Genomic DNA, 21,561 nt, shown 5'->3' on the forward strand with positions numbered 1-21,561 from the left:
CTATTTTGAAGGCAGAACTGACAAGAGACAGCAATTGCCTTGGAATGTGGGATGAGGAAGAGGCAAAAGGCAAGGATGATGATAAGGCTGTAATACCAGGTGGTTACTATCTTTGTACTCTGGACAGAAACAGGAAAGTTTAGGGGGAAATACAATGAATTCTGAAGTTGGCTTTGAGATGCCAATTGGACAGAAAGGGAAGATGTACAGTGGGCACTGCAGGACTGGAGTAAAGGAGATATCAAGGCTGGAAATTGAGATTTGGGAGTGATCTGCCTAGACAATAAACCCATGAGGTTTGATGAGATCACCAACACAGACCACAGAGAAAAGAAGCACCGAGACAGTACTTTGGGGAAGCACTCTCAATTTGTGAAAGGCAGATAAATGATAAACCAGCATGTGAGACTGAGAAGAAACACTGCGAGACAAAAAGAGAACCAAGATAGGGCAGCATCACAGAAACCAAGGAAAGAAGCAGTGTCCAGGAAAAGGGGATGATTGACAGTGTCAAAACCTACTGAGAGCTCAAAAAGAATGAGAACAAAAAAAAAAAAAAGAAAAAGAAAAAGCCACTAGATTTAGCAATTAAGAAATTGTTAGAAACCTTAGTAAGAGTAGTTGCAGGCAAGTGATAGGGTCAGAAGCCATATATTTGCAAGAAGTCATGAACTTACTGGAAGATAAGGACATGAAGGCAACTACAGTGGTACCAGACAACCCAATCTATGATTCTGTATTTTGGATATGAGGAGATATAGGACAACAGACTGAGGGAACAGCTGGGTCAAAAGAAGCTTTTAAAATTGGAGGTGGGGGAAGGGTGTGCTGGCACGGAAGAAGCCTGTGGACAAAGAGAAGCTGAAGCTGAGAGAAAGGGAAGGAACAATAGAAGGGACCAGTTTTGAGGGGAGACAGTAAAGGATGGAGTCAAGGGTACAGGGAGAGGCTGACCTCACTTCTCTGGGCCAAAGTTCTCTCTCTTTATAAAGCACTTTGAGATTGTAAAATGCTTTACACACATGATTGCATTGCTCCTCTGAGACACTGTGTTATGAACTATTATTCTTACTGTTCCCATTTTACAGATGAGGAAACTAAGGCTAAAAAAAAAGGTTATGTGACTTTTCCAGGAATACTCAACTCTTAATTAACTATGGTAGGATTTGAATACAAATCTCCACTCAGAGTCTAGTGTTCTAATCCAGAGTTGCTTTGTTTTGTAAAATTAGAAGATCAGACTACATTATCCAAAGGTCCCTTCCAGCTCTTTGATCCTATGATGAAATGAATAAAAAACTGGGGACAGAAGGAAGGGAGCTTCTAAAATTACTTTTATTTTTAAATAAAATTATTACAAACCACAAAATCCCTTATATCAATAAATAAAACTCAAGATTTGTCAAACCTAAGGGAAAAAATGATCAGTTTGTCATTGTAAGGAAAAAGAAAGTAGTATGTGTAAATTACAACTTTAAAATAATGCTCCTATTCCTACTTGTGTCCCAGAAAAGTGATAGAAATATGCCCTTCCTTACTCAAAGAGGAGAAATTTTCTCCTTTCATATAATAAAAACTTAACAAATGGCTGCAAACTAAATGAATTAATTGAAGTTGGTCACTCAGCTGCTGCCGCTGCCACTGCCACATCCCTTTGTATATCATATGACAATCTGAAAGTAGTGTGAGATGGAGAAGCTAGGGAACATTACAGCAATATTAATAAGCTTTTTTAAAAAAATTTTTACGCAAGCCCCTTAGCACCCTCAGATATGCTTCTAGTCAGGGAGCCAGGAAGACAGACAGACAGATAGAAAGATATAGATATATTTCTGTACAATAAGAAGAATGAAGTGTATAGTTATCTTTCATATTGTTCTGGGAATAGTGATTCTCCCCTGCCAACCTTTCTATGTATACATTGGATTTGCATCAAAAGATGATGCAGTTCAGTTCTCTTACCCTACACCAATGATGAAATGGAATGTAACTAATGTCAATACAATGTTTGATAAGCATTTGATCAAAAGTTCTCTGCAATTTAAAAACTACTTTCAAATAAACACATGTAATATAACACAAATTAACACAAATATAACACAAACACATTTTTGATACTTTAAGCCAAGCTTTTTCTTTCCAGATTCTATAATTAGATAACTATGAATGATCACTTAGCTTTTAAAAAGTCAATTTAAAAAATTCTAGTAAAAGATCTCCAACTCTGGGCTATTACACCCTTTAATTTCTCTTTCTGTTCTCTCAATATTGTGAAAAAAATGGGACTTTGTAATTGAGTCCCATTAAGTTGAAACCTGGAAGTGGCTGGACCCTGGAAAAGGTAAGAGAGATCGCTAATAAGCAGACATTATAAAATGAGCAGCCATTTCCAATTCCTAACATCAACAAGCTAAATGGTCAGAAATTATCTCAATACATTTTAGTGAGTAGCAACAATTCTGACCAGATTTAATGGCTATTATTTAATCTTTGCCATCACTGAATGCCTACTGAATCTATGCCTCAGTTTTTTAACCTTCATGTTAGAAATGATGTCCACTACCTGCAATTTGTCAAGTCTTTCAAAATTAATTTGAGGAAGTAAGTCATGTATTCAAATCATAGTAACACTCCTGCCAGAAATCATTTGAAAGTGCATTAACTCTTTTAAGTAGTTATTAGAAGCTAAATTATCAGGAATTATGAGGAACAAGAATTTATTAAATGACATCTAAAGACCTAACAGAATTAATGCCAATTTGAGAAATGAACTATTTATTCCCTATCTGTAATTAACTTCAGGTCTAATATCTTTGTATTCTTACTACTCCAGAAGCCAAAATAAAGTATGAAACTCATAAAGAGAGTCTGCTGACTGGAAAAGAGATTTTTGATTTTTTCTTTTGTTTTACCATATGCAATGTTTCTCCTTTTTGACACTGAATATCTCTTCTTTTTTTTAAAGATCATCAATTGCTGACACTTACTACTTTCCTTTGTCCACTACTTTTGAAGTTTTCTATCTCTCTCTCTTTTTATATATATACATAAGTATATATGAGAAAAAATATGTATCAGCTATTCGATATCGCATAATGTGGTACCTGCCAATACCACTATACTGTTTCTTTTTCTTTAGGTCATGAAAATGAAGTAGTTAACCTGCTTCAGAGGACAAGGGTAGGTATAAATTATTTTCTTTTGTAATTTTCCATGGCAATGTGGGTACATTTAAAGGGACTATGCTCCTGAGTATATCTCCATTCATAAATAGCCCAGTTGTTTGGGTGATATATAACCACACTCACTGAAGCCATTTCCACCGATACTATTTTAATAAAGATGATCTGGGCTATAATCCAATATGCCATGCTATTTCATTATGGAACAGAGGATATGAGCATTGATAGTTAATTGATTACAGCTGCTGCTCATTATTAGTACTGACTTCAGCTACTGATAGAACTGCTCCTACTCAGGAGAGAATATGTTTTAATTTTTATATCCAAACAACACTATAGGGAAGATTTTAGGTTTCCGAGGCCCAAAACGTAAGATCCATACAAGTTTTGTAATGTTGGAAGTAAAAAAGAAAAGTCCAAAAATCACTATATGGACAGTTTAAGGAGATTTAGTCATCAAAAAAAATCTCACTGAAGTACATAAGCCAATGGAGGGTCTAATTCTGAATAAAACATACAATTCCATAATGCTAAATTATTGATAGTTATGAAAAAGATGGTGCCAAAAACCAAAGTTTCAGTAGTTTATAAGTTCTTTCAAATATTTTTTTCCACTGTGGTTTTATATGAAATGTAAATTTATGTCCAAGGTTCAAAGGAAACCCATTTTATACCAGTCAAATATAGATACTCTTTTACTCATTGTGAGAAGCAAGTTACTCAAAAGGCCATCTTAGATTACCTGGTTTCACAGTGGAATGCCTTATCACAATTTAATCTATCACAACTTTTGTCTATATTAACTGTCTTTCAATTATGCTTTCTAGAAACAAGTTACTTGGGGCAGGTAGGTGGTGCAGTGGATAGAGCACTGGCCCTGAAGTCAGGAGGACCTGAGTTCAAATCTGGCCTCAGACCAAATACTTGACACTTACTAGCTGTGTGGCCCTGGGCAAGTCACTTAACCCCAATTGCCTTAAAAAACAAAAACAAAAACAAAAACAAAAACACCAAGTTACTCATGGCCTGTTTATTAGATTATAAAAGTAGTCTATTTCAGTACACAGGATAATAAAAAAAATTACTTGATTTCTGCACCCTACCCAAATGAGTATAATTCCACATTTAGATAATACTGATCACCTATTTTCAGATCCTCTTAAGATAAGCTTATAAAATGTCAATTTTCATACAATGCTTTAAAATCAAATAAAAATATGAATATTTTCTATTATTAGAATTTATCAAGCAGACTTAAATATCAGTAGGAGGTGAAGTAAAATATACACAGATAAACAGCAGCTTTCCAAAGAAAACAGACCTACAAATATTGTTATATTGCACCCTAGTCATAAAAGAAATTCTGGATAACTGCTTCCAATTTCCTAATCTAAAGCTCCAACTTTCCCCATGAATAGACTTTATACTTCCTGCAGTGCACACCTGGTGTTTTGCCAGAACAAATATTTTAATGTAAAATTTAATAAATGGAACTAAAGGTATTATATCTAATTTAAAATTCCATATTGTGTAAACTATTGATATTAATGTAATTGAGTTTGTAAACAATCCATTTGTGGAAGCTAACCTTAGACACTGTATTGACCCAAAATATCTAGTGGGGCTCATCTGCAAAATGAAGCATCAATGCCTGGAATTCATTAAAAGTGTTACATGTTTAATTTCTCCTGCCCTACAGCTCCATTGTCTCGTAAAAATTTTCCTTTGATGTCCCCCACTAAAAGAATTAAAGGAATATTGTAATTGAAATGTCATCAATAATTCACAAGAACCTCCTCCACCAGTAATACATCTGATGAAATATTAATTGAGCTTCACAGACTGACAGTCTGCAGAGGAGCACTTGCCTGTAATTTGAACCACGAGTCCTGATCTTGCTGTAGCTCAGACCTGCCAAGAAGGCAATTATCTGGATGGTCTTGCCCAATCCCATCTCATCTCCCAGAATTCCTCCTGCCTGCTGGCAGTGCAATTCCCACAGCCACCTAACACCTGTCTGCTGGTACCTACAACAACATGTACCAACAAGAAAAAAGAAAACGGCAAATGTTTGATAATACTGATCATAACAGAAAGTACTCATGAATTAATCATTTGGCAAGATTCTAGTACCAGTTACAGAAACATGTTAGATGTGTTTTACATGAGTGCTGTATTTATACGGTCATATATTATTGATGTACTTAGCCATAATATGTCACAAATTTGTTCTTTACAGAATACTAAAACATTTCTAATTAAACTGACAGACATGATAATTTGGAGCTACTTTCTTTTTTTTTTTACTTGGTGAGCTGCCTGCTAAAAGATGAAGCTTCTTATATTACTGTCTAACCTCCAAATATTTTTTCTTTATATGGAAAGTTACATAAAAATTACAAATGAGGAAAACAATATTCTTATTTTCTCTCAGTCTAATAAAAGACCAAGATAGGCTATGTTGAAAATGCTTATTTACTATGTAACCAACTACAAATTCAGCAAAATGAAATTTCAATAATAAAAACTAAATAAAAATTATGTTTCAATATCATTAACAATTTTGAGTATTAGGTAAGATTTCAACAAATGGAACATGGAGAATAATTATCAGGAGTCAATTTATTCTGATACCATTAACAGACTTAGAAAGGAACAGAGAAGATAATTTAAAGACCTGCAATAATTTTAAATGAAAAGTAAGGATTGTGTGAAATCAAGGCCTTGAAGATTAATTTGATGAAAAGTCTTTTATATTTAAAAGAAAGATTTTATCACAAACTGCAACAGTATTACAAATTTTGGCTCGTTTTTAGAGTTGGTACAGGTAACTGGAAAAAGAAATATACCCTCTGGTGAAAGGATGTAAGACATAATTTTTTTCTTTTGTAAATACTGAATAAATAATATAAAAGACATACGAAGGAGGAAATTAAGATAAAGTTTAAAATGAAAAATCTAAAAATAAACCCATTAAAACAAAAAGGTTAACCTTTTTTAAGCTTTTTTATTTTAAGAAAAATAATCAAGCATTTCCTTACAAAAGGAATTTCCTAGTTTCCACAGTTTTTGCAGTTCACTCTGTTGTGCCTACCTGAAATTTCACACTAAAGTTAAGTTTGAATTACAGTTTTAATTTATGTCATTTTCCTGCTAAATAGACTACCATGAACTTTATTTCCCCTTCTATTTTAGACATAAGTGAAAAAAGTCTGATAGCATTGTGACTGACTGTGACATAAGGAGAAGCCTCAATTAGAAAAATTATTTCTCATTAAGTTTGCTGACAAAACGAAGTTATGTGAGGTGGCAAGAAACCTGATAAACATGATTAGATTTCACAATAAAAATAGTACAGATAAAATAGGATACCATTTAGAGAGAATACATATAAAAATTCTCCTCAGAAAAGGAAAAACAAATTTCATTTAAAGTATGATAGGTTATCTACAAGGCAAAAAAAAAAAAGATTAAAATCATAACAACTTACATAGGTCAATTATACTGACCGATTTTTCTTAAAACATGTCAAAATTAAGGTACAGTACACAAACATTGTATACCACCATGATTCTGCTACTATGTAACCTCAGAGATCACCTAACTTCCTCAAGCTTCAGCCTCATCTACAGAATGATGGAGTTAGACTCTCTAATATCTATTTCTACCTATAAGAATTTTCTTTTTATCTTATTGTGAAAACTAAAGAAACTGAACTGACTGTGCTTGAATAAATGAAGGTTAAAAAAAGATTTTTAACATTTACTGAGCAACCATACTGTGGCCTGAACACACACCTTTATGTACAGGAAGGAATACCACAAGGATGATGTGGAGGAACTGTTCTGCAGTTCTGAGGACAGGAGTAAGCCTTAGACTACATAAAAGTAATTTCAGTCACACATTAAAAATGGTCCTCTGATTATAACTGTGAAACTTTAACACCCCTTATACCATGGCAGGTGATAAAATGTACTTTTCTGGACATTTCAGAAACAGAGAAATAACCATTGAAGGAGAATTGAAAGATGTTCATTACACTATAGATAATATGGCAAATGTAGCAAAGGACTATTCTGATATTTGCCCTTGATTAGAACTTAATTTGTGAATTCTATGAATTTGTAGTAGATTTTACTATATCACAATGAAGTTCAGAAATCTCTCACAAATTTCAATCGTTGAAGGCCAACTATAGATTATTATCACAACATTTTCATGCTAACCTGGGACAGAGTATTTAATTATAAAAAAAGATATATTTTACTGTAGCTGGAAAGAAAGTTAGAAGATGAAAGTTTGACCTCTCAAGGTTGAGTCTTATCAATAAATGACTGCCGAGCAAGCTTTCAATACGAACCTTTAAAATTCAAATATATGGTTGAAATTGTTGAGTATTCTACTACACTAATTATTGAAATACTTCATGGAGGGATTATTCTACATTTCAAACTCCTTTCCCCTGTGTATTGCACTACGTTCTGTTAATTTAATTCCAATACAGTAAAGTTGAATACAGTAAAAATACACTTACAGTTTAAAATTCAATTAGCTTGGCTAAAACTTAATTATACAAGAGAAATGAGAAATTTATCAGCCTCATTAATCCCTTCCTATGCTAGACAGAAAAACATACAAGGTTTATTATATTTATAAAATATTTAAAATTCCATATTTTCAGAAGTAAAACAGATTCAAGGACTGTGCAATTAAACTAATTAGAAATTATTTATATTGACTACCACAGGAGTCATATTCTAACTTATTTAGAAAGTAAAATTTTGCTCCAATTAACTATGAACCATGCTGTGTTAAAAAATCTTGGCATTTAAATCAAAATAATCATTCACTTGATTCCTCTGATGATTTAGGACTTTATGATAGAGGACATTACACAACTAGGGATACACTATTTTCCATTAGTCAGACTACTATGATTTTTGTTGGTAGCAAATTTCTTGTCTTTTTAAGTTCTAATTTTATTAGTATTCCTTATTTGTACTTTACTTTTGTTTTTAAATTACATTGTTGAGGTTAAAGCTCTTAATAAGTGAGCATTTTAGATGGGATGACTAGTGCTACCAACAAGTCCTTCATTTGCCTTTCCACAGTTGACATTTTGAGGTCAATGAATAACACAATCACCTCTCAAAAGTAAAAACTTATTAGTTTTTGAATGAATACTATATTTGCATTCAGATTTAAAATTGTAGTCCTACTTCTTCCTCTAACAACTTTAGTTGTTCTTTTTGTCGAATGAGGGTAATCATACTCAATTATCTTCTCTTTTCTCACACTCCCACCCCAAAACAATAACTCGGATTAAGAGGAAATAACATAAATGATATGATTACAGATCTTTAGGGTAAAGGGTGGAGCTGTATTAATACATATTATTAGTAAGCAGACATCTTGACAGAATGACTGTCAGCCAAATCTCCATAAGGAATTAATTTTTAACAGTCTCAATGAGAGTTTCCTCTTGGAAAAATCAACCTTTACTAGAGATAAAGGTCCAGGAATTAAAGGTGCAAATGAGTATAAAGAAGCTACTTAATGCTTCAACTTTCTATGCACAACTAGAAAGGCTGCCTAAAGTAGCTTGTTAAGAAAATCCCAGGGGAGATGACAGTGAAAATGTTCTTCAGTATTTACATTAAACACATATGAATCACAGGTGCTAGATAATTGAGGTTAATACCATCTCGTAGCCAGTGTCCTGTGTTCCTTAAAGCACAGTCAATCGAATTTTGGTCAATGAAATTTTAAGCAATTTCAGGGACCACCTTAATCCTAAAGGTATCATATCTCCCACTATTAGGAAAGTATTCAGATAAACATTTGAGAACATCATAGCATAACACCCATGGTTTCATATGCAGAAAAATGATTTTTAAAAAAATTTTACTTTAATAGTAAAGCCTTTCTTGAAAGGTTATGACTACAAAGAAATTCAATTTAAGAAATTCAGGATTTAGTTCCTTGAAACTAAGTTACCAAGGGGAAAAAAAATTTTCACTGCTGGCTATTTCATACTGCCATTAGACTCCAAACCATTTCTGTGCAGATTTATCAGCTAACAAAACACAAACAAGTCCAATATTCACTTCAGTCAATTTATTATCATCTAATTTTAAAGAATGGTGTTTGGCATAAATTTAGATTTGACTGTGTCTGCATTCGCAATGAACTGCTACAAGCGCCTTTAGAGACCACAGGTAACTACTACAATATTCTTTAAATATTTATTTGCACGTAATAGTCTGATGGTACAATATAAAGAAAGAAGCATATAATACATACTTAAATAGCTTTTTGAACAAAAAACCTGGCACTCTAAAACCTTCATCAAATTCAGCGTCGCTTTCCTCAGATTCTTCTCCAGCATTTCTACGCTGTTCTTTGTCCTCCAATCTCTGTTTATTCCACCTCCTACCATGTAAGGAGAAAAAACATGTTTCAATGAGTGTGGTTACCAAAGAGAATCTAAAGCCAAAGGAAACATCTTTATCAAGAACTAAAAAGTGAGGCCCAAAAGGAGGAGCGTCAAAATATCACAATGGCCATCATTACCCAAGGCACTGGATTTAGAGGAAAAAATAAAACAAATCTCTTTACACTCACTGGCTTCCATCTCAAACCAATTCTTACCTGCACTATTTTAAATAAGACCTCATTCCATTGGGAAAAATAATTCCTCTTATTTCAAGGAATACCAAAAGAAAGAATTTTGGTAATAGTTCCTAAGATAAATAAACTTAAGTAATTTTTTATAAATGTCAAGTGCTCCTACAAATAATACGGCCATAAAAATCTATGTAACTAATGCATCTCCAAAATACAGTTAACATGACATTATGGTGCAATGAAAGACTATGTTTACCCTCCACCCCTGAAAGGCATTTTAATCACTTTTGATCTGTGTTTACTATTTTTGTATATGGCCTATACTATAAAAATTTAAGTTTTATATTACTTTGCACAATAAAGTAAATATATAATCAAAACAAATTCATCTTAGGTTCACCTACTGTTAAAACAATTGAGAGGACAATTACTTAATCTAGACATACTGCTTACACACAGAAATACTGAACTTACATAAAAATAAGTTCCTTGAATAAGGTCTTATTTTTAAAAGACATTTTATTAATATCTTTTGTTTCTATATCAAATTCATTTCCAAATATATCCCCTTCACTGACACCTCCTCTCCCCGCAATCTCTGCCTTATTCTCAGAGTCATCCCTTGTAATAAAGAATAAAAAGGGAAAAAAACATTTAGGAAAAATTAACCTCCACAGCCACCACACCTGACAGTATAGGAAATGTTCCAAACTTATTAACACCAATCCCCACCCTCCCCCAAAATACCATTTTTCTGCAAGTAAGGAATAGAGGTACATTTTCCCATCTCTTTTCAAAGGTAAGGTTGGTCTTTAAACTTGCAGCATTCAGTTTTGTTTTATTTTGGGGTTTTTTTTTCCAGTTACACTGTGGTAGTCATTGTGCACATTGCTTCTTTACCTGCTTCTGCTTACCTAACTTCTGTATCTGTTTATATCAATCTTCCCCTGCTTCCCTGGAGTCTTCCTATTCATCATCTCTCACAATGTAGTAATATTTCATGACATTAATTTAACACAATTTGTTTAGCCATTCTCCAATTAGACGGAACCAACTTCGTTTCTAGTTCTTTGCTCCTACAAAAAGTGCTGCCAAAAGTATTTTGGTATATATGGAACTTTTCTATCTTTAACTTCCTTAGGGTATATGTCAAGCATTTTATTTTATACCTTTCTAATGCAGTTATCATGTAATATTGTTTATTGTGGTTATCTAAGATTGGGTCTAGACCATAAGTTTCATGATAGTAAGAATGGTGACTTACATAAACTTCATGCTTCCTATACTAAGTTTTAGTATCTGTTCTAGGTGTTCTGGTGTACACTGGCTGAATTACAGACCTGGCTTTGGAACATACTAGCTGGTCACCTCAGACAAAGCAAGTTAACTTACCTGGGCATCTGTTTCCTTCTCTCTAAAATGAAGGAGTTCTAGATAATCTGGAACGTCCCTTTGCACTCTAAAATTCTAAACTTCTTCTATATGGATAGCAATCAGCTCATCATCATGCTTTAGGTATTATAGTTAAGTTGCTAAATTCTGGAAAAATCATGAAGAGCAGAAAACAAGCAATAAAATGGATTAGGCCAAATGTCAGTTTTCAAAAGGGAAGAAAACAGACCAAACAACATACATTTCAAAATGGGGTAAAAAGTAGATTCTAATAACTACAGAGTAAGAAGTTTATAAACCAGCACTGGTAAAATTATAGAATGTATTTTCAAACACATTGGTAGCATTTAGAAAAGGATGCAGTTAATGCTGGAATATAACATGGGTTCACTGACAATTTATTTCTTTTTTGATAATATAACTTTATGAAGCTGGTATATCAGGGAATGCCACTGTCACATTACACTACAACTTGAGCAAAATATTAGACAGTCACTCATAGTTAACCATGTGTATAAATTGGTGGGGCTAGATGATAACATTGTTGGGCAAGTTAGCAACTGAACAATAATACCTAAAGCAAGATGATGAACTGATTGCTATCTATATGGAAGAAGTTTAGAGTGCACAAGGACATTCCAGATTATCTAGAACTCCTTCATTATAAAGAAAAGGAAGCACATATCCAGCTAAGTCAACTGCTTTGTCCTAGGTGACCAGCTAGTACGTGCCAAAGCCAGGTCTGTAATTCAGCCAGTGTACACCACAACACCTAGAACAGATACTAAAACTTATTTATTAAGTGCAGAGCAATAGGAAGCATGAAGTATGTAAGACACCATTCTTAGTATCATGGAACTTATGGTCTAGACCCAATCTTAGATAACCACAATAAACAATATTATATGATAACTGCATTAGAAAGGTATAAAATAAAATGTTACAAGATATCTAAGAAGGAAGGTTATTACCAAACAAGGAATCAAAGAACACTTGATGGCAATAACATTTCAACTAGACTTAACCATAGGGCATATTTGGGGAGCAGAGAATAGCCCAATTTGGAGTAAAGAACAGAAGGAAGAGGCAAAAAAATGTGGGATAATTCTGCAAAGGTAGAATGACACCAGACTATGGGGAGATCTTAATGCCAAGGAAATGAAAATAAATTTTACTTGGTAAGCCAAAGGGAATCATTAGTTTGTATTTTGTCTTTTTTAAGGAAATGAAATGACCACATCTATTTATAAGAAAGATTACTCTTGCAATAGTATGGAGACTGAAGAGTTCTGAAAAGAGATCAGAAAATTGTTTAGAAGTTATTGCAATGTTCAAATGAGTAGCAATGACAGCCTGTACAAAAGCAGTGATAGTGGAAATATAAAGGAGGGATGGATATGAGAAGGTAAAATGTATAGGATATAACTAACTGGATATAAGTGAAGATTCCATTTAATTCTAAGATTCCATGATTTAACAAACATAGAAAGAAAGAAATACAACGCTAACATTTTTATTACAGTAACTTTTCCAAATGGTTTTCCATCTTTAATATAAAAATGCTGAACAAAATGCAATTTTTCAATATGTCTTCAAAATGTACCGTTCATTTTTTATTACAGTACTAGTTCTAAAGATACTTTCATTTTTGAAAAACCATTAAGACAGTTTCTTAAGTTGCAATATAAGAACATCAGAGAAAGATCAGAACTACAAGTAACAAGAAAATAACCCTGATTCCATACCATTAAGCTAAGGTCTTATAAATTCAGAATAAGAAAGTCATTACATATTTTCCAGTAAAACGATAACACCTACTGATTTTGTTAAGGAAAGTACATTTCCTTGGAGTTATCTGTTAACTCTCTGTGACCACTAAATTTCCATATCACATTGAATCTACATAGTTTGGGCATCTGTTTCTCTTCCCTTCTCACCTCTTACAGAGTTCTGTAGTCCTGTACACAGAACACAGAAAATTACATTATAAAAATTATTAATAAAATAAAAATTACAAAAATAATTGTATTTCCATGTTTACTACTCCTTAAAGAAAGATTAAAAGAACTACGCATATATTTTTGAATTGGCTAAATGACCACTAGAGGTGGTAAACAAAAATATTACTACATACAAGCATTTCAAATCTATAGAAACAAGTTGCCCCAGCAGAATCATATTCATATTTCACAGACAAAATCTACCTGCTTTTAACCATATGCATATGTGGCACTGAGGCCGAAAGATTTTTTAGTCATCTGAAATAAGATTCATACTCTACTCAACTTTGTGGATTAAAACCAGTATTATCATCATCATCACCACCACCATCACCATAGTAATAACAAATTAATATAGAATAGTAAGCAAACTTTATCTCTCTGAATTTCACAGTAACTCCAAGAACTAATCACTATAAGTGTACTATGTGCCAGGGACTGTGCTGGGGTGAAAAGTCTCTGCCATCCTTAAACTGTAACAGGGTAGACAAGACACAGACACCTATGTACATACAAGATACAGTGTAACATCCTTTTTTGAGAATGCCAAAGATGGCCCTGAAGACCTAGCACTCTAAACTTCCAGATCCACAGGGTCCTAAACCCAAGAGCTAGAGCTCAGCAAAGAAACCCAGGATGAGACCAAGGAGGGCTGGCCACTCCACTCGAAAAACCAGTAGGGAGCAAAACCAGACCCTAGCATACAGTCCCAATTCAGGAAGTAAAGCTAGAAAAATGAGTAATTCAAAGAAAACATCATGTTAGTATAAAAAAATTATTGCAAAACTAGGAATTCTCTCTCTATCTGCCCCCCTCCCAAGAAGAAGCTTAAGTGACTCTGTAACAAATGGAAGTAGAGATTTGAGGGAGGAAAAAACAGATTTTCCACAAGGACTGTATGAATAACTAGAAGAAATAAAAGAATAAAATCAAAGCAGTGGGGAAAAAGCAAAATGAGAATAAGTAGCTTAGAAGGGAAAGTAGTTAACCTTTAGACAAGAAATGGGCTCTCTGAATTCTATAACAGATCAAATAGAAATCAACAGGCAAAAGACAAAGGCTTACAAGAATAATTTATACTGAAAAGATGAAGACAATTCTAAGGGGGGGACATACCTTTAACAGAATAGGGGACTTTTAAGCATTTCTAATGAAAAAGAGCTGAGAAGAAACTCTGAAATACAAACTCAAGATTAATCAATAAACATTTATTAGGTGCCTATGTCCCAGGTACTGTACTGAGTGACAAGAAGTGAGAGAACCCTAGAAAGGTAAATATATTTGGACAACTAGAATGAGTTTATGCAATGGGGATGACATAATGGGGAAAAGAAACAAGTTGCCCTTCAGAACCTTAATGTCATCAAAAACAAATGTGCTGAAAGTGGACTAGTTTTGTTCTATGGGTTTGACAAGGATAAAAGAAGGTATACATCAGGATAGAAGGAGGAAGGGGTAGGAACCTGACATTTCTCAATATTAGGGTGCATGGGAAGAAGAGCATACAAAACTTAGAGGAAATGACAGAGAATGAGATGAATTTCTCTCTTATCTGAAATGGGCAAAGGAAGGTTGGTAATCAAACTCCACAGGAAAACAAGCAGGGATAAGGAACATCCTACAATACTGAGAGGGAAGATTTACATGACCTAAAGAACTAAAGGGAAAAACTAAAATCTGAGGTGCTTAGACTGTCTCTTATACATCTGGGGAGTGACTAATCAAACTGTAGCACATAAATTCAACGCTGTAAGAAATGACAAAAGATTTCATTGTATGAATTCTTGCAAAGTGATCAGAATAGAAGAATTTATACAAGTATGGTAACATTGAAACATTTCCCAAGGATATATGACGAAGCTCACCTTCTGACAAAGAAGTGATAGATAAAAGGTGCAGAAAAATATATTTTTTTGGACATGATGACTCGATTTGTTTTATTTGACTAAGCTTATTTGTTACCAAGTCTTTTGTTTTGTTTTGTTTTTTTCTCCCCCCCTTTTTTTTTCTCTTCTTTCTCTTGGTTTCTAATAGCTGGGATTTAACGAGGGTAGGGTTTAGCAATAGCGACGCCAAAAATAAAAGGGCCACTGTAAACTTTTTAAAATACACAGCTGGTAAGACTCATTTGAACTGATGGAAACTGAAGTGAACAGAACCAGGAGAACATTATACACTAACAACAATACGGTAAGGATCATCAACCGTGAAAGACTTTGCTACTCTGATCAAGATAACGATCCAAGACAATTCACAAGGACCCATGATGAAAAATGCTATCCACCTCCAGAGAACTGATTAACTCTGAGTGAAGATTGAAGCATCCTTTTTTAAACTTTATTTTTCTTGGTTTTGTGTGTTTTCTTTTGCAACATGGCAATATATTTTGCATGACTTCACATGTATAATCAATATCATATTGCTTGCCTTCTTGATGGGTAGGGGGAGGGTGTGAGGGAGAGAATATGGAACTCAAATTTTCAAAAATGAATGTTAAAAAATATTGTACATATAATTGGTACATATTTAATGAAATAAATTTATTTTTTAAAATACAAAGAAGAGTAAAAAGTTCAGAAGGAAGTACAGATAAACAGGATAATCTTGAAAACACAGAATTTATTATATTTTTAAGGATGAAGAACAAAACAGAAATTCATTATTTCATATGTAATCCTCATTTCCTGTTTTGCTGTGTCAAAATGATTTTTGGTGTTTAGTTCAGAATAAAAAAAAAAGGAAAGATCCTATATATACACCAATATATTCACTCTTTTTGTTAAAGTAAAAAACTGGAATCAAAGTGAATGCCCATAGACTGGAAAATAGCTGGAAAAAACTGTTGTAAATTAATGTAAAGAAACATTATTGTACCACAAAAAACAGTGACTATGAGGAGTTCAGAGAAACCTGAGTAGACTTATATGAACTGATGCAGTCAGAAAAGCAGAACCAAAAGGATACAAGGACCATAAAAATAAATGGAAACATCACTAGAAGACCTTATAATTCAAATTAATGTCATGACTAATACTGATTACAGAGGACTAACAGAATTGTCTTTCACAGTAGAAAGCAGAAAGATGAGGGGTAAGAATGCTACATACAAACACAACCTGGCCCACACAGCGCTGCCCCCGGCTCTGCTCCTCGAAGGAACTCTGATCACTCCCCTCTGCTCAGCTCTGCTTAGCTCCCCTCCTCTGGCCAGAGCCCCAGCAGGGACTCTGAGCTCTCCAGTTCTGGAGTCGTGGACCATGATTATATCAAATATGTCATTGTTCTTGGATAGGACGGATCAATCTTCTCCTCCTTTAAACCCAGTAATCCTCCCAGTAACTTTTTGATCCAAAGGGTCCCTCCTTGGCCATGACTTGCAGGTGGCATGGTGGATGGCTCTGGACTTGGAAGCAGGAAAGCACTCTGAATTCTGTCTCAGACATTCTTTAGCTGGGAAACCCTGGGAAAGTCATGTAATGTCTCTGAGTCTCAGTTTTCTTATCGTAACCTACCTCACTGGATTGTTGTAAGGCTCTAAATAGATAACCTATCTAAAGTGCTTCGCAAACCTTAAAGAGTTCTGTGTGTTAGCTGTTACTATTATTATCTCGATGTGCTTCTGACATTGAAATGTAGTTTCCTTGAAGGTAGGAACTATTCTTGCTTTTGTATTTATATCCCTGGCACCCAGCACAGTGCTTGGCACACAATAAGAATGAAATAAATGTTTTTTCATTCATTTAAAAAAAAAAAAGAATGCTACATACAGTGTCAGACAAAGTTAACATGTCTGTTTCGCCTGTTTTTGCTACAATGGACAGCTCTATTTGGGAGAAAAGTGATAGTGACATACAGAGAGGAAAACATTAATAAAACATTAAAAACAAAGATTCACCATAGTCATGTCCTCCAACTGTTTTCTGTGCCTCTTATCTTGGCAGCTGAGAAGCACGGCCTGACATACAAGGCTGCCCTGGGGAAAATACATACAACAGAGGGAGAACAAATCTAAATATACAAAGTGAAAGATAGTAAGGTACCACCTGAATCCCAAAGCCACAATACCTTACAACTACTAGGTCATACCTGTCCTTTACACCTCCTCACAAAGTATCAGCTTCTGTATAAGCAGCATTCACAAGAAATAGTCAAACAATAAAATTGATAAACTCCTCAGAACTACTGCCCCATGGCTCAGCTATCACACCTTTCTTGCTATGCTAATAAGACTATAATAAGAGACTAATAAGACTATAATAAGGGACCTTATATTTCTTTATATCCTTTAGTTATCTAGTACATAGCTCAAAAAATTTTGCTAGCCTGTTTTAATTTTTTCTCCTTAACTCCCACGTGGCTCCTAGAAACTTTATTTCAGACAGCTTTAACTCAAGAGTCTTGGGAACAGCAGTCTCTGTAGCCAGCCCAGTGTCCTCAACCATTGTTCAGGAAAACAATCCCTGTGTCAAGATGCAGCCTAGTAACAAAGTGCTCTTGCAAGTGCTAAAGACATATCTATTGAAGACCCAGAAAAGAAAGTTCTTATCACCAAAGTTCTCAGCACTGTCAAATGGCTCAGCATCAGAAACTGATATGATTTTATCAATGGAAATGACACTAAATAAGAAACATTACCATCCGCTTTGTCACTGTACTCTAAGGACCACGGGACCTTTGCATCCAACTTGCAGCTAAAGCCTTCCATCGGTTGTCTCTCTCATTTGAATGTGAGCTCCTTGAGAGCTGGGACTGTCTTGTTTTTCTTACATTTCAGCATTTAGCACAGAGTTTTGAACACAGTAAGAGTTTAATAAATGCTTTATTCATTCATTCCTTCATTCATAAAACACCATTCCATAAATTATGAATTATACCAAAACATCACTATGCCAGTAAAGAGTCCTGGTCTCTGGGTAATGCAAATTAGATCATTACCTTAATTTTAAAATTCTGCAATAACAAGTTTCTACATGTATAAAACCACTGTAGAATTATGCATAACTCTATAAGCGTCTTTATATTGGAGGAAACAGGATCAGGGTGGTTTAATAAGTTGTCTACGCCCACAGAGGGAGACGATACCAAAGCCAGGATCACAGTCCAGATTGTCTAGTGGCCAAAAAAGTGAAAATGGCATTAGGAAATATCTCGATTAAGTTACTTTATCCAAGAAATAATATGGCAGTTAATCTAAAGAATCAGTAACTTAGGCAGGCTCAGTTATGTTTTTGCTTAAATTAAGGGGAAAATACTTAAAAAAAAAATCTTCCCACCCCCACATTTAAAAAAAAAAATCACATAATAGTCACAGCTGCAACCAAATAAAAGGAAGGAGGCATGTTGTTCACTGGCAGCTTTTCTAACTACACAGACTACTATCATATTCAGCCCACCCTCCAAATCTACTGGCATCCTTCTACAAGGAAACTTAGCAATAAAACTAAAATACTGATCAAGATGGAAAATCTAGTATGAACAGTGAACACATTCCCTAGTTTCCCCCAAGACACTAGGCCCCTGACTGGTTTTGCAAAAATAGTTCATCATGAACAAGTAAGGGACAAAATACTAACACCAAAGAAATCAACATATGGCATAAACAGTTTAACTCCACAAGTAGTCCCTTGCAGTCGTACCGTGTTGAGACATTTTGTCAGTGCAGACAGTTAAAAGGGCTGGAGTAAAAGCTCATTGCTCCATTTTGCAGCCAATTTTCCACTGTTTGGTACACACTCACAGTTACATAAGCATAATAAGAGAGAAAAAAAAAAGAAACAAAGAAGGCAAAGAAATGTAACAGTGGCAGTCCCAACTATAATGTACAAACATTTTCAAAGAACACTTACAAAATGTACACCAAAAGTTAGCTAACCCATTTTGCTTCTAGTCTACCTTTTGGTTAAAAAACAAACCAAAAAAACTGTGTACAAGCTGTATACCATTTTACATTAAGGATCTCATGTAGAAAGGGGCCAACTGCAAAAGAACAACTCATCTACAAAATGGTCTTCCCCAATTACAAAGAAAAGTTTGATTAGGGTTTTTTTTTTGAAAGGGATAGTTAATTTTTAAAAAGTGCTACTGGTCTAGACTTCAGAATTTGGCTGGAACAAGATACATGGAAACTGGACAATCCATCTTCCAATCAGGTAGCCATCTTGGTTAGAATCCTCTTCCCTGTTTTTTGACCAACCTTAGGGAATATGCCCTTAATAGCATCACTGTGTCAGAGGATAAGCAATTTAGTCATTTTTCTCCTACAATTCCAAATCATTTTGCAAAATGATTATCTGTTCACAGTGCCACCCACAATATTAAAACTCAACTAAAGTCCTACCTTTAACAATAATTGTGTTGTATAGATAACTTTTCTCAAAGGCTATTCTAGTCCACAGCAAGTTCTGACAGGTTCAACCAAGCCAGAAAGGCTTCTCACGTCATAATGACCTCTCTAGCTATATCTAAAAAGACATCACCAGAAGGCTAGCCATCCGTCACATCACCTTGGACCTACTTTGTATGCACATACTGAGAGGCCACAGTTAATGCAAATAATGAATCCTGAGAATTAGTCATATTACTCAATTTTGCACTAGAAGTTACAGTTATATGTAAAATACAGTAATTCCAGCCAAACAGAAATAAGCAATGAAAAATTTTAAAACTAAGTCCTTATCTGTTTACGTGCATAATATAAGAGGAAGTCTAGCCCCTCCCCCAGTTCTGGATCAATTTATCTAACTATACTATCTTATTCTATCCCTCTTTCCCACATGAATAGTATGAGATACTTATCACATACTTTACTAAAATATAGGTAGGCTAAGATTGAAGTTATCACAAAGACACAAAGTAGTTATATAAAGCACAATTTTAAAAATTTTAAATTACTAAATATTGTATGAAAGATAAGCCTAAAATGAAGATATGACAAAAACCTCATTATTGTTGTTTAAAATATTTTAGCAACATAGACTAAACTGTCTTTCCTTTCTTTAAATCTTCATACGTACACTGGGAGCTGCAAAGAGCTTTATCTACAATTTGCATGCTCACATCACATACCACAGTGAACCAAGTGTAGCTGGATAACCTGGGTCATAATCTAAAATCAGTAAAGCTTTAAAAACAATGTTGTTGTCCTTGCAATATTTTTCAGAAGCTAGGCTAAAATAACTTGAAACCCAGTCTTCAAAATGCTTTCTTATCTGACTGTCAAAGAACTTGAAGCGATAGATGGTTGTACCTTCTCAGAGCACAAGGATTTTAAGACCAATAACCAAGCCCTGGTTTTAATTTAAAATCGCATTCTACATTACCTCCCCATAGAAGTGTTAAGAGATCCTTGGACACTTTAAATCTAGGTGGAATTTTTTCTTTCCACTTTAAATCTAGGTAGAATTTTTTCTTTCTTAGAAAGGTCAAGTTCGGGAAGGCATTCTTTTCCAGAATTAGTCCTTTTTCATCCACATTAAAAATGTGTCCATCAGAGAATCCACCTTCTTCTGTTTTCTTCAAAACACCAGGAAGGATATTTAGCTGTTGCATCCTCATCAGCACTGGCAGCAACACAACACATACATCCACGTGCAACAACAGACAAATGTTAAAAACACTCAAATGGCTCACACGTATCACATTAATTGAATTTTGGCTGGCATTAAATGTGACCTAGTGCCATTTTATAATGCACCCAAAATTGAATTTTGCATTCTTCCAGCTTACACGAACGGTGACCTGCATATTTATCTTCTCTGGAGAGACTGTAAGCTCCGCAAGGGCAGGAACTGTTTCATTTCTTTCTTTGTATCCCTGCACCTAGCATAGCACTTACACATACTAGGTGATTAATGTTTTGGGTTTTTTTATTACTATTTATTAATTAAAGAGGGATAAGAAGGCATGCACATTGACCTTTGAAGTAATGAAGTACAATTTTAAAAAGAACTTTTGAATTAAAAATGACAAGCGCACAATTCTGGAGCTGGATGAGACCTGAGTGGCCATCTAGTCTGTCTTATACTTGAATGGAATCCCTACTGTGATACGCTCACAGGTTCATCAAACCTCTGCTTAAAGAGTTCTAAGGAAGAAGCCAGGTCCTGCCAAGGCAGCCCTTCTACATTTGGGATGCTCTGATGGTTGGGAAGTTTTTCCTGACATCATGCCTCAATGTGCCTTGGTTTAAACCTGCTGCTCTTGGTTCTGCTCTCTGGAATCAAATCCCCAAATACCTGAAAATGCCTGTCAAGTCCCTTTGAGTCTTCTACTCTCCAGAATCTAAACATAACCAGTTCCTTTGGCCAATCCTCATATGGCAAGGTTTCAAGGCCCTTCGCCATCCCAGCTGTCCTCCTCTG

At 34.6% G+C, this 21,561-nt stretch overlaps 1 protein-coding gene across 4 annotated transcripts in view; it reads right to left on the bottom strand.

Moving 5' to 3' along the window:
- The window catches only part of ERCC6 (ERCC excision repair 6, chromatin remodeling factor), a 103,256-nt gene that overhangs the window by 41,830 nt on the left and 39,865 nt on the right, over window positions 1-21,561 (bottom strand). For all 4 annotated transcript variants that reach the window (XM_027861142.1, XM_027861133.1, XM_027861138.1 and 1 more), the window contains 2 exons: window positions 9,486-9,614; window positions 5,051-5,209 (listed from right to left, as the gene is read on the bottom strand). In XM_027861142.1, the coding sequence (XP_027716943.1) occupies window positions 5,051-5,209; window positions 9,486-9,614 (288 nt within the window). The remainder of the gene's footprint in view (window positions 1-5,050; window positions 5,210-9,485; window positions 9,615-21,561) is intronic.

The sequence above is a fragment of the Vombatus ursinus genome, unplaced genomic scaffold, assembly GCF_900497805.2.
Source record: "Vombatus ursinus unplaced genomic scaffold, bare-nosed wombat genome assembly UNPS02000749.1, whole genome shotgun sequence".
Lineage (NCBI taxonomy): Eukaryota > Metazoa > Chordata > Mammalia > Diprotodontia > Vombatidae > Vombatus > Vombatus ursinus.